This window comes from Prunus mume, linkage group LG4 (assembly GCF_029339155.1).
Source record: "Prunus mume cultivar Tortuosa linkage group LG4, ASM2933915v1, whole genome shotgun sequence".
NCBI classification, from domain to species: Eukaryota; Viridiplantae; Streptophyta; class Magnoliopsida; order Rosales; family Rosaceae; genus Prunus; species Prunus mume.
In genome coordinates this window covers 14,367,401-14,381,989 of record NC_142701.1, presented here as the reverse complement: position 1 = coordinate 14,381,989, position 14,589 = coordinate 14,367,401, and the positions used below count along the sequence as shown (strand labels likewise).

General features: G+C 34.4%; 1 protein-coding gene across 1 annotated transcript; it reads right to left on the bottom strand.

The window, feature by feature from the left end:
• Positions 1-756: 756 nt before the first annotated feature.
• Positions 757-2,608, bottom strand: LOC103343907 (coniferyl alcohol acyltransferase-like). Its single transcript, XM_089051171.1, has 2 exons — positions 2,103-2,608; positions 757-1,901 (listed from the first exon to the last, which is right to left on the bottom strand). The coding sequence occupies exons 1-2, from the start codon at positions 2,508-2,510 to the stop codon at positions 927-929; spliced, it is 1,383 nt and encodes a 460-aa protein (XP_088907297.1). The 5' UTR covers positions 2,511-2,608; the 3' UTR covers positions 757-926.
• Between the last annotated feature and the right edge of the window lie 11,981 nt (positions 2,609-14,589).

Here is a 14,589-nt window from a genome sequence, read left to right as displayed (position 1 = left end):
TCGGATATGCTTAAGATCACTTTCGGCATATGTATATGTCACCTCTCACGTTAAAAACGTTATTAACATTTTGATTTATTAGGGAAGTGCAAGGCACGTGGCTTTTTACCTTCGGACACGTGCATGCCCTAAATTGAAAAGGACCAACTTTCTTCAATTAATAAAACAAGTTGGCTTTTGTCCCAAAACTGAAAGAAAGTTAGATTGAATGTAAAAACAACAAGTAAGAAGAAAAAGAAGGAGAATTTGGCAAGTACTTTCCAAAAGCGGAATCAAGAATTTTCTTAAGTTTCTCGTTTATTATCTGCGAATAGTTTAGTTGGTTTTTTCTTGAAAGTTGCTTAGACAGAATGAGCCAATTTGTTTTCTTAAAAGTTGTGGAACGAGTTAAGTTTTACCGAAATAGGGTAGAATAATTTCCACCGAATATAGGATGAACTTCCGTAAATTTAACATCAAGTTTCTATTTTTCAAAAAAATTTACACTCTAGAATCAAGAAGGTGGGTTTCAGACGATCTCATGCAGCTCAATGACAAAGGATTAAGGATTTCGACCTAAAAAAGGATTAAGGATTGGCATACGCCTTTCCCAGAGTAGAAAAAGATGCAAGGATTAAGGATTGGCATACGCCTTTGCCCTTGCCTTGACGCATGTTACTTGCTGACTTGAATGATTCTTTGCAAAAAGAAAAGTAGACTTTTAGTATGTTCTTTTGTAGACATTATTGGACGCTACATTTAGGTAACTCAGTTAAATAGTAAATAGGCGAAACACTTGGGTATATAATAATTGGCTAACATATGATATGAACCATATGCTTGCATGTTTTTGATACAAACAAGACATACATATATATATATAGTTGCAGCAATCATGCTACTATTAAAGATAATGACATAGCTAATGGTTGTGGTAACACTAAGATTCAAATTTGACTAAGATAATCAAAAGTCAAGGGTCTAAACACATGAGCAGCCTCCTTCTCTATTAACTCCAACTGCCCTTTGAAGATGTGCATGTACACAATCCAGTCACCTTTCCTAGCCGAACTCGGCATTGGCATCACATACCCGGCACTGCTGCCCCACGGGAAATGGTACGACCCGAAAACCGGCAGTCCCCACCCGAAATCCACCTTCGAAACCGGAAATCTTTGCCCCGATGACACCACAAAAGCGGGGCCCTCTTCACTTCCACTGCTGTATATCTTGGGCAAGGCTGGCACCGGTCTATGAGCCTCAACCCAATCTATTAACCCCAAAAAATGCTCCTTTGTCACAGCACATTTCAAAAAATCATGGACTTCCTCAGCTACCCAATTCAACGACTTTTCAACTAGGTCTTCCGTTTTTTCCCCACCAAATGGAACGGATAGCACATTTCCAAAGTACGTAGCCATATGTGAGGCTTGGTGACTTTGGTAATTTCCTTGCTCATCTAATCTTGTTCGTCCATCAACAACAATGCCCATTTTGCATAATTTTTGGGCATAACCAATTTTAGTGTCAGATTTAGCCACCATCTTCCACAAGAATGCACAAAACGATTCGAGCTTGGTCCTTTTGAACCCATTGGAGCTTGCAAGGGCTTGCAGATTTTCAAGTTGCTCTGCTGTGACGTAGTATATGCGACTGATGAGATGGTCTTGGTCAACATCAGTGTCGTTTTTGGGAGGTGGCAGAGCTGTGATGGGCACGTACATGTCGTTTAGGGCGGGATCAATGTGACCAGGACGACGAGGGTTGAGCAAAGAACGACGAAAAGTTGGTATAAGAGAGAGTGATTTCGACTGAGCCATCTCAGCCCATGAGACCAGAAACATGTTGGTCGAGTAGGCATCTGCTATGCGATGATCAAACGTGCATGCCAGCACCATTCCTCCACACTTGAGCTCCGTTGCCTGCAATTCATTTTGTTTCCATAGTGTTAGGATATTTTGTTATAACGTAAATATGATTTTAACTAAGGCTTTGTGTTTGCAATTAATGAGTCATGTCTTTCTCGGGGCATTCGATATAACTAAGGTTCCCAAAGTCAAGTTCTAGCTGGTCCAGATTTTATCTATGTCGACATAACATGACCTATCTAGAGAGACAGATACCTGGACAGCCAGCACCCCATGCTTCTTCTTGGGAACCAATTTGCCCTCTATGCTCTCATCAGGGTCATAAAGGTTAAGGTCCTTAAGCTCAACATCTGCAAAGGCTTCAAAAAAATCGACACCACGGTTGTTGCACAAGATCTCAGGCTCCCCAACAGAGTTTTGCACCACCTCACCAGAGAAGGCATAGAAAGTGACCAAAGCTTGGGCCATGGCCTCTCTCAGAACCCCAACCATAGACCAGAAGCTCATGCTCTGCTCATTTTTGTAGCAGAAAAACACCCCCACGTCTACAGGAGGCAGAAGCAAGTCAAGGTTGGAGAGTGGCAGCCAATGCTCTTGCAATGGCAAGGCAGCAGCCACCACTTCCTGTTTGATCCTGGTCACCTTGAACTCTCCTCTCTCCATGTTTGATTATTTGATTGCTATATGGTTTGATATTTTTGTAAGCAACAGACGGGAAGAAAGGGAGGCAATTTATAAGCAGCCAATAGCCTCAAGACGAGAGAAATTTCTAGCAAGACTAGCTAGCCAACTACCCTCCTATGGGGATCAATAAGACAATAAAAGCCCTCAAAACCTGGAAGATGTTTTGGTATTGAACGGCCGAAAAATGGTTCCAAGTTTGGTAGTTTATTTATTTATTTATTTATAGTACAATGGTCTAAATTATAAGGAGATGCTTTTGTGAGAGCTTTTTATCTCTCCTTTGTGAGAGCTTTTTATATTTCTTTTGTGAGAGTTTTATTTGTATTTGTTATGGTTTGGTTTTTTCAAGTTTTATTTATTTTTGATTATTTTGAGTTTGCAATCTTAGTTAGGATGCCTATGCTAGAGTTTCTTCGATCATGCATGATCGTTAGTGAAGACGCACCAAATTATCTTAATTTTGATGTTAGACCGCTCCGTTATTGTAATGGTCCTTTATGACTAGATTTTTTTAGCTAAATTACGAATACAATCTTAAATTTTTTTAAAAATTATATATATATATAAGAGAATTTCTCACACACATTTGGTACTTAATAGTCAGAAGCAATGGCAAAGTATTTGAGTATATTCTTGCTTGCATAAATGAATAGTACAAGGCTGGCTGCCTGCTCTTGCCTACCACTGTTTATTGGACCATTAGAACAAAGTCCATGTGCTGTCGATTATTGCTTTAGCAAATTAGGCCTCGAGGAGAGGACTGTGTGCATGTATAAGGGTATAACCTTATTTGTGACCAACGATTCAGAGTACACTACGGTCTTGTTTGGTACACCTTACCTTCTAGACTTAAACTGGCTTGTATTAACTTTTATCCCATCTTTGTTTTACTTGGTACTAATGAATTTTAAGTGGGATTACTAGTACTGATCCAATCAAAAACACCTCCTTAGGTGGTATTAGTGAAGCCCGTGTAGAAAGCGGGACAAATAGTCCCTCGTAATCGTCAAGTGCTGCGACCGTTCCAAACCTTCCACCATCGCAGCCAGAACAAAAATACCAAGGAGAAAGAAGGTGCATTTCATATTCTTGTATGTATACCATCGCTTCTTCATCAAATTTTTGAGAAACAACAAAAATGTGACTAGAAACCAAACTCCAAGAACATTCAAATTCAGATCCATTCAAAACTCAGCCCCAAATCCAAAACTATAAAATTGGACTTCCATTCAAAACTCAGATGATAAGAAAAACTACCATCATAGCCATACGATTTTAGTTGGCACCAATGGCTGACGACGAAGACTTCATAGCTCAGACTTAGGGTGGTAGGCGACGATGACGGTTTTGCGAGCAGAGGGAGAAAAGGAGAAAACGAGTAAATGAGGAAAATGAGAGAAAAATTTCGAGCAAAAAAAAAAAAGCAGAGATAAAAAGAAGACTGAGAATAAGAGGAGACTGAGAGAGGATGGAGAAGATGGAGGAGGAAGACGAAGAAGACAAAGGTGCAGAGAGAGAAGAAAAGTTAAAAAATAAAAAAATAATTCTGCCCCCGTTATTAATAATTTTAAAAATAATACAACTTAGTCCTAGTTCAAGCATACACCAAACGTAGGACAAATGTAATCCAGCTTAAACCAAGCTAAGTCAATCCACGACAGTCCTTAAAACATAGTCCATGTTAAGACAATCTTGTGTAACAAATGAGGCCTACAGATTTTATTTCAACAATCCGAACAGTATGTTTTTAAATGTTCATTCATATAGTTAGTTAAATTGAAAATTATTAAGACATTTAATTGTAATCAACAAAATGGAAGAACACAATGCTTTAAGAAAACATTAAAATAAAATAAATAATATATGGAAAAATACTTAATGAATAACAATTCGGATCATCAAAATATAATGTATTGTATTATAATGATGTAGTTAATCGTTTATTGAAATAACATCAATAAAAAAGTTGACATAAGTCCAAATCAAAAACCCTGTCAAATAATTTGACCTCAAGCTTTTAGCAGTACGGAAAGGAGAAGCTTCTTTCCAAATCCAAAGAAAGTAAGAAATTGAATTGGTTCATCAATACATCCTTAGAGAGTGTGTAGCAAGCGCACTCCATTTTCATGAATTTCCACTCCGCTAGTTAACCCTGGTGCGTCCGTCAACAAACAATGCCCATTTTTCCACAGTTCTACAACCAACCATAAAAGGTACTAATTTTTGCTTTTAAAAAGGACATTTGTGAAACAAATTGGTTCACATAATGGGATAATTAACATTGTGAGCAATTTAAATCCCTCAATAAGAAAATGTAGATTAGGGCAGTTGGTCAAGGCAGTGAGTTCACTCTCTTGCACCCAAGTTCGAGTCCCTCTCTGCGTAAACTAAATTAACTTAAAATAATTTAAATTATCGCTTGTAATTCAAAAAAAGAAACCCATAACTAACTAGTGATATAACCAACATTATACCAGATGTTAGTTATACTAATTTGTGATACTAGGACAATCAATGCATAAAGTTAAGTAACTTAGTAAAGGGATGATAATATTATTAAGTATATTAGTGGGTAATGTCGCGTAATTTGATATTTAGGTAATAATCAATGTCGATATTTGGCGTTCCCGCATTGTGTGCGCTCATCACCCAAGAATGTGTCCATTTTTGCATAATTTTTACAATCAAGAAAACTCTAACAAACACAAGACTAATAATATGTTTATAGTGATCAAATATGGGTCAAACAACAGAGTATGACATGTACCTAACACAAGTGGGTGCTAAAATTGCCATACTAGGAAAATTAATGCATAAATTAGGTAACTTAGTATAGTAAAGGGATGATATTATTATTATTATTATTATTAGGTATATTAGAGGGTAATGTTGCATAATTTGGTTTTTATGTAATAATCAATGTTGATATTTGGCATTCCCACATTGTGTGCTTTTTTTATCAACAATAATGTGTCCATTTTCGCATAGTTTTTACAATAGAGAAAACTCTAACACAAGACTAATCATATGTTTATAGTGATAAAATAGGGTCAAACAACAAAGTATACATGTACCTAACACGAGCAATGCTAAATTTGCGATACTAGGAAAATTAATGCATAAAATTAGGTAACTTAGTATAGTAAAGGGATGATATTATTATTATTAGATAAATTAGAGGGTAATGTTGCATAATTTGGTTTTTATGTAACAATCAATGCCGATATTTGGCATTCCCACATTGTGTGCTTTTATCAACAAGAATGTGTCCATTTTTGTATGGTTTTTACAATCGAGAAAACGTAACAAACACAAAACTAATCATATGCTTATAGTGATAAAATAGGATCAACCAACATAGTATACATGTACCTAACATGAGCCGTGCTAAAAGTAGTACCCCTCAATACATCAAACGTCAGAATTCGACCATTCCGGTACAACTAACCAAGTCAGCCTACCCCTTTATACATAAGTTAGCCTATCACTTTATATAAAAAGAAGGTTACCCACTTAGCCATCTTTAAGTGGTGGAGAAGGAATCCACTAAGCCCCAAAAACCAACGAAAATAATAGAACATAAGCCTCCAACCAAACAAGCCTCCAATAAGCCAAGCCAAACGGAAAAAAAGAAGCCTAAAAGCCTAAAAGCACGAGAGAACCAAAAAAGAAGTCTCTCTTTCTCTCCAAAATTGTATCAGCCTACCCCACTGTGTAAGTTAGCCTATCATTCTGTATAAAAAGAAGGCTACCCACTTAGCCATCTTTAACACCACACACAAGGAGTGGATAAGGAATCCACTAAGCCCAAAAAACCGAACGAAAATAATAGAACATAAGCCTCCAACCAAACAAGCCTCCAACCAAACAAGCCTCCAATAAGCCAAGCCAAACGGAAAAAAAAAAAGCCTAAAATTACTAGAGAACCAAAAAAGAAGTGACTCTCTTTCTCTCCAAAATTGTATCAACATATTTTTAGTGGTTCTTCAATCTTAGCAAGTTTGTCTCTTTATTTTTATTTAATTTTCAATTTTAATTATTATTGTTAAAATTTTATAATTTAAGATTTGTTTGTTAAATTTTGAGTTGCGCTATGTGCGTAATAGGAAATTGTTTTTGAAAAATTATAAACCACGCTACGTGTGTGATGCGAAAAAAGTCACCCGCATATAAACTCTTTAAGCTCTTGACCAAAATAACAATAAAAATAATTCAAAACACAACCCCTTCATTTTAAAAGAATAAATAGGTATAAAAAAATGAAGGGGTTCAAAGGGTGTATTATAATTTATTTTCTCGATTTCAAAACACAACCCCTTCATTTATTTTAAGTTACATTTTGTTCTAATTACAATCACCAGCAAAGCTCATAACCTCTCAACAAATCCAAGAAAAAGAAAAAAGAACAAGCAAAAAGAAAAGGAGAAAAAGTCTTAAGTAAGTTTGGATGAATACACTGGCATTTGTACCATCTTGGTCGATGATTTTGAGTGTCACCTCCGTTAAAAGTATAGAAAACGGTTAGTTGAAATGGTACAAATAGTTTTATATCAACTCATGATATTTCGAGTATTTGAATATATGACTACTTAAACCATTCATACATGATAAAATTCAATTATACTAGTATGTACATTTCTATATATAGGGTGTTGATTTTTCCACTTCACTTTTGTCCACTTACACTCCCTTTTATTTTTAATACTTTTTACTATAATATACAAGGGAGTGTAAGTGGACAAAAGTGAAGTGGGAACATACAATTTCCAACAAAGGGCGTGTAAGTGGACAAAAGAGGAGTGAGAAAATCAGCTCCTCATGTTTAAAGAGCAATTTCATTTAAATGATGACAGATGGTGGATGAGGCAGAAAAGGAAGTTGATGACAATGGAGGGGGAAAAGATGATAGGAACGGCGAAAGAAACGAAGGAGAAGGGCATTAAAGTACTGGAATTGGAAAGGTCTCCTATGCCTCTCCCATTTCATCTTTGTTTTCTACATCAAGGCTTTAATCCATGTTCAATTATATTATTTCAATTCCGCCTCTCTCGGTACAAAGTTCAAGTCTCCCTGTGCTGCATAAATAAACTGAACCCTTTTGTTTTTTTATTTTGGTCGATGCTTTTTTTTATTTTATTTTATAAAATTTATGCTTCCATATAAAATCTCAAAATATATAGCAATGTACACTTTCCACTACCTACACATGCTGTTAAATTTACAATATTTGATTTGAGTAAAACGTATAAACTCTTAACCCTAAAAAAAAAAAGGAACATCTCTTTCTTCCTTACAAGAAATCAAACTGAAGGCTATACAATTTCTGGTTACAAAAAGATCTTTTAAAAAAATAAAAATCAATCAAGGCCCATCGTCACCATCCTTAATCAAATTGCAAATATCTGAGCACTCCACCAAACTGCAAGAAATCCAATTTCTCAAAGAACCAGAGTGAAGAAAACAGAATTGAGAATTGAGAATTGCAATTCAAGTAAAATATAAATATTATGTCAACAATGCAAGGAAACTATTATGCCAAAATTGAAAGAAAACAGAAATAAGAGAAGCTCTGCTTCTCAAGTGTCATTTGGGGTAAGAACAAAACTATATATCTGTGGCCAGTGGCATCTCAGAAGAATGATCAAGCAGCATGTTGCATATACAAGGAAAAATTCAACGGCTGTGCATCAACTTGGCTTGTAATGGATTTTTGAAGAGGTATCTCTATATGTATTGAAGTGATGCTAATGACAATAGTATTGTTGAGTGCCAAGCACTTAAAGGCTGCAAGGAAAGTAGGGAGGGATAATGGAAAATACATGGCGTTCGCATGATAATAACGTCCAAATGTCCAAACATTCGCATAGGAGAATTTTTGTGTACAATTATATATATATATATATATATATATATATATGCAAAACTAAGTGAAAGTAGAAAAGAGCAACTTTCTTGAATTAATTATTGCTTGTTTTTTAAAAAAGAAGGTCAAAACAAGTAATTACTCTTTCTTTCTTTTTTTTCTTTTTTTTTTTCCCAATAAACTAATTTCTTTTTTTTTTTCCCAATAAACTAATTTCTTTGAGCTTAGTGTAAAAAGATCACTTTCGGCATATGACAAAGATCACTTTCGGCATATGTATATGTGGGACTTTCTCCATTACGAAGTACAACTGCGCAGGGTTGATGCGGAGTTCTATTTGTGATCGTTAAATTACTTTTATGCTATAGGTTTAAAACTTGACTAAGGGAAGTCGTTTTCACATCCCGATAAATATCAAAGTTTTTCAATCTTTTCGTCAGAGCCAAAATTTCCCGCGCTTACACCTCCAATCTATTAACCTCTATTTCTTTCTTCCACCACAACACCTTCTCTTCCCTGTGCTTTCATCCCTGGCAATATCATAGCTGCTCCTTCGGGTTATAATATTTTTATTTCTTCTTTTGAACACCTTCTCATCCCTGTGCTTTCATCCTTGGCAGTTGGCAATATAGCTGCTCCTCCAGGTTATATATATATATATATATATATATATTTTTTTTGCTTTATGATATATGGGTATTTTCCATTTTGCTTATGCAAAGTTTTCTGATTTTCTTATGGTATGAGATTGTTTACTAAAATGATTTGGGTTTCATTGGAAATCACGAAGGTTGGAATCGGAAAAACAGAAAGCACTGATGTATGGGTTATACGGATTTGTCTACTAATTGGTCTTTGTTTTGTATGGTTTTGGTTAAGTTATTCTATTTCATTTTTTGGTTGAAAGTTTATCTAATTCAGGTTTGATATGTTCTTACGAGTTTGGCTTTTGGTTTAAGCATTGCTGCAGTATTCTTTGCTATTGTTTACCAATGTCCCATTGGCCAATATTTTTGTTATTTTTTGCTTTAATAGATGAAAATTTAGAGATGGGAAGCCCATAAGGACTCGGGACATATGAATTTACGGAAGATACTAACGAAAATAATTCAGAATTAGTTTTCAATCCTCAAGTATAGAAAACCAGCATGTTCCAAAAATTGGTCAAGAGTTTGAATCACCTGAGGATGCCATAACTTCTATAACAACCACAGTCTTAAATATAGAAATTATCGGCGATATTTCGCCGATAATTTCGTTTTTTTGAATGAGCGATATTTTAGGCCATATCCACTTAATTATAGTCAATATATCGATATTTTCGCGATAATATCAGAGGCGATAATTTCGTACTCATTCTTGCTTTTTTTGGGCAATATATCACGATTGAAACTGAAAAATAAATGAAATTGTTGAGAAATGACGCGATATTATCAAGCATTTTATTATCGATATTATCAGTACCATCATCAGCCTAAAATCATAGAAAATATGAAATATCATATCAGATCTACAAGCTCTTTACCCAGATCTACAAGAACTTAACCCATATCTCCAAGAACTTCACCCAGATCTACAAGATGAACACATATATGTACAGAGAAACAAAACACGAAGAGAAAAAAAAATGAAGAAGAGAGAAATAGAAAAAGAGAGTTGCAAAGAAAGAAATATAGAGGGAGAGAGAGAAACATAAAACCAAGAAAAAAATTTAGATTAATAGAAAATCAGAGAAAGAGAGGAAGAAGAAAGAAAATAAAGACGAAAATGAGAGGAGAAAGAAAAAGAGAGAAGAAATAAATAATAAGAGAGAAAGAAGAAAAAAGAACTGAGAGGAAAGGAGGCAAAAGACAGAAGAAAGAAAGAAGAAAAAAGAAGTTAAAAAACCAAGAGGAAAAGACGCGGAAGAGAGAAGACAGAAAGAAAAAGGGAGTTAATAATATCATTTCATACTTGATTAATAATTGATCCATTTATTACAATCATAATTGTCCTGAATTTCATATTTTTGAATATTAATCTCATCATCTACATTATTAAAGACTCAAAATTTAATAATTTATACTTCAACAGAGAGAAGAAATACAAAAAATGTTCATAAATCCCAATATTAAGATACCCTACTTAGACATGTAAAATGGGGGAAAGGAGAATTCACAAAGCTTAAATTAAACAAAGGAGGAAGAGAAGGAGAAAAAAAAAAAAAAGAAGAGTTTTTACTCTAAGAAGCAAACATATAAGTAAAAATATGAGGGGAAAAAAAAAAAAAAAAAAGAGGGCCTGGGCCCACCCTGGTCCTTAGGTGGCTCAGCCACTGAGCAGGAGGGATGTAAAACATTGAATATACAAAGAAAGATTTATATAACTAAAAAAGACAATTGGAGAGAAAGATGAAGGGGCATGATGCAAAGATGTTGAGTGAGCATTTTATTGGTGAGCAAGCAAAAAACGAATCATTGTTTTTTATGATAGAGGCTGACGATGATGATAGGCTTAAACATTGTTTTTGGGCTTATCCAACATCTAGAAGAGCCTATAAGTTTTATGGTGATGTGATTGTATTTGATACCACATGCAATACTAATCAATATGGTATGGTATTTGCCCCATTGGTAGGGGTTAATAACCATGGGGAAACTATTCTTTTTGGTTGTGGGTCCTTGAGCAACGAGATCACTAAGTCTTTTCTTTTGGTTGTTTGAGCAATTTAAGAAAGTTATGCTTGCTGGTCCACCCAAAATAATTATTACATATCAGGATCCAGCCATGGAAATGCTATTTCACAAGCTTTTCCAGGTGTGTTTCATGGATATTGCATTTGACACATTTTGGATATGTTTTCTCAAAAGATAAACACTTGCATATAAGGATGAAAATAAAGAACTTCGAAGTTGTGTGTGGGAATTAGACACAAAGGAAGAATTTGAGTCAAAGTGGATGGATGTGGTCCACAAAGGTAAACTAAATGATGATGAGTGGCTATCTTCAATCTATAGAATATGTTCAAGATGGGTGCAAGGTATATGTGAAAGATATTTTTTTAGCAGGAATGTCAAGTAGCCAACGAGTAGAGGGTGTTCATGCATTTTTCAAGCTATATATTTCATACTACGGTTTAATAGGACGCTTGCCCAGCAACGTCATGAAGAGATAATTGCTGATCATGTTGATATCAATGAGCAGCCTATGTTGAATCTCCATTGATAATGGAGAAGCAAATGACTACCATTTCTGCAAGTTTCAAAAGGAGTTGTGGAAAATGTTTGGCATGTGTACTTCAACTTGCGAAAGATGATGACAATTTATGCTTTTATAAGGTAATGGAGAGGAAAAAAGATGGTAGCTTCAAGTTGAAGGTGCGAGAAGTCATGGTTGACAAAGTTGCAGAGCTTCATGTATATGTAAAAATTTGAATTTGAAGGAATCTTGTGCAGGCATGTGTTGACATACGTGAAAAATGTAACAAATTGAGTATTTGCCAAATAAATATATATTAAAGAGATGGACAAGAGCCGCAAAATCTGACATAGTTGTGGAAGAGGGTAGAGGGGAAATAACTGAATGTGGTGATAATTCATTATTAATGAGGCAAACAAGACTGTCTAAACCACTAATGAGGCCAACAAGACTGTCTAAACCCTATGGTGCCTTGGTATCTCAAGAGGCAAGTTTATACGAAGACCAAGTAAAAGCCAAACCCAAATCAGCGACGAAATGACGTATTGCATATGCAGAGTCACATATAGCAATTGATGAAAGCATCGGATGAAATCATAGGGAAGGGAAGGTGTTGAGGTGGAAAAAATAAATAGAGGTTAGTGGATTGGAGGTGTAAGCACTGGAAATTTTGGTTCTGACGAAAATACTGAAAAGTTTTGATATTTACCACGATGTGAAAACGAGTTCTCTCAATCAAGTTTCAAATCTACAGCGTAAAAGTAATCTAATGGCCACAATAAAACTCCGCATTGACTCCGCACAGTTGCACTTCGTAACCGAGAAAGTCCCTGTATATGTTACCTCTAACGTTAAAAACGTTATTAACATTTTGATATATTAGGGAAGTGTAAGGCACTTGGCTAATTACTTTCGGACGTGCGCATGCCCTAAATTGAAAAGGAGCAACTTTCTTCAATTAATAAAACAAGTTGGCTTTTGTCCCAAAACAGAAAGAAAGTTAGATTGAATGTAAAAACAACAAGGAAGAAGAAAAAGAAGGAGAATGTGGCAAGTACTTTCCAAAAGCGGAATTAAGAATTTTCATAAGTTCCTCGTTTATTATCTGCGAATGGTTTAGCTGTTTTTATTTATTTATTTATAAAGTTGCTCAGTTGGAATGAGCCAATTTTTTTTTGTTCTTAGAAGCTGTGGAACGAGTTAAGTTTAACCGAGATAGGATAGAATAATTTCCACCAAATATAGGATGAACTTCCTTAAACTTAACATGAAGTTTCTATTTTTCAAAAAAATTTACACTCTAGAATTTAGAAGGTGGTTTTCAAATGATCTCATGCAGGTCAATGACAAAGGATTAAGGATTTCGACCAAAAAAATAATTAAGGATTGGCATAGGCCCTTCCCAGAGTAGAAAAAGATGCAATGAATTGACGACAAGCACAAGGCCTTGACGCATGTTACTTGCTGACTTGAATGACTCTTTGCATAAATCTACAGAATAATATTTTCTCACCAAACTTAAATCCAAAATTGCCCGAACATGCAAACCTCAGCTCATAATTGACAAGCTTAAATTTGAGAATATCTTAATTAATATCCTTTTAGTAATGTACGGATCCGTTGCACTATATTTTCGACACAAATTTTTAATTATTAGATTGAAATGGATTGAATGGTTAAGATTAACTAAACTAATTATATATTTTTTAAGAAAAATATATATTAAAAATAATTATTAATTGACTTTCTCTTTCTTATTTCTCTATCCTCAATTAATGTTTTATCAAATCTTCCCATTTTGTCGTTCTCTATCCTCTAGAATTCTTCAGGCAATGACTTTCCCATCCTCCTCCTCTTTCTTCTAAAGGTGAACTGTCTTTTCCATATATTTTAATATTATTATTAATCATATTGAATAAAAGCTAAATCTTGTAAGCCATTAAGATGTTATAAAAAAAACACTGAGAGAGAGAGAGAGCAACACAGAGTTAGACCAACCAAACCATAAAGAAGAAATATTGCAACAAATTTGGGCTTTTTCTTTTTTGGTTAAATACTAATATCCTATTTTCTCTTCAATATTGGTAGGCTTATTGAGACAATTTTTCTATGTCGTGGGACAATGCTCGGTTGGTGTAGATGTCAATGACAAGGGGAAGGTAATTGTGAGGTTTCGCAGGATATATTAATTGAGAACTGAGAAAATCTATATCTATATATATAAAGCAAAAGACAGAGAATGATGAAACATTCAAAATACCAGAAAATCCCCTTGGTTAATTCAAACATTAAGAATTGAAATTATTAATTAAATAGAGATAATATGGTAAATTCACATTTTTTATATTAAAAAAATAAAAAAAAACAAAATCAGATAATAGGTCATACTTTTATAGAACATAACTACCTATTCTTAATTTTAAAAATAAAATAAAAAAGAAAAAAGAAAACCAATTGACCTAAGCATGCTTAACATGTGCCAAGGGGCTAGTATATATAAAGTAAAAGGCAGAGAATGGTGAAATATTCAAAATACCAAAAAATGTCATTGGTTAATACACACATTAAGTGCTAGTTTGGTATTGCTTATTTGTGGTGATAAGTGATTTTTTAAAAAATTTGAGAACCCAACCCGTTTCGTACACTATGAGAAAATCACTTATTGTTAAAAATTGTTGTGAGAGAAAGCTATAAGGGAAAGCAGCTAATGAGGTGCTTTCATTTTCTGATTATACTGAGAATCGTTTGAAGAGGCGCTGTATTTAATGATTATGCGGCAATCATTTTCTGATTATACATAAAATTATTACCAACAACATTTTTAACAAAAAATTTACCAAATGTCAAACTGCTTTTTCTCACAGCAAATCTGACAATGATTATTTTCACAGCACAGCAATACCAAACTGGCCCTAAGAATGGAAATTATTAATTAAATGAGGATAATATGGTAAATTCACACTTTTCATATTTAAAAAAAATTAAAATTAAAAGAAAAATCAGATAATGTATCCTATT

Excerpts from the sequence above, each read along its gene's own strand:
- LOC103343907 (XM_089051171.1), bottom strand. The coding sequence starts at position 2,510 with ATGGAGAGAGGAGAGTTCAAGGTGACCAGGATCAAACAGGAAGTGGTG. Across the intron at positions 1,902-2,102 it reads ATGGGGTGCTGGCTGTCCAG|GCAACGGAGCTCAAGTGTGG; the intron begins GTATCTGTCTCT and ends AATGAATTGCAG.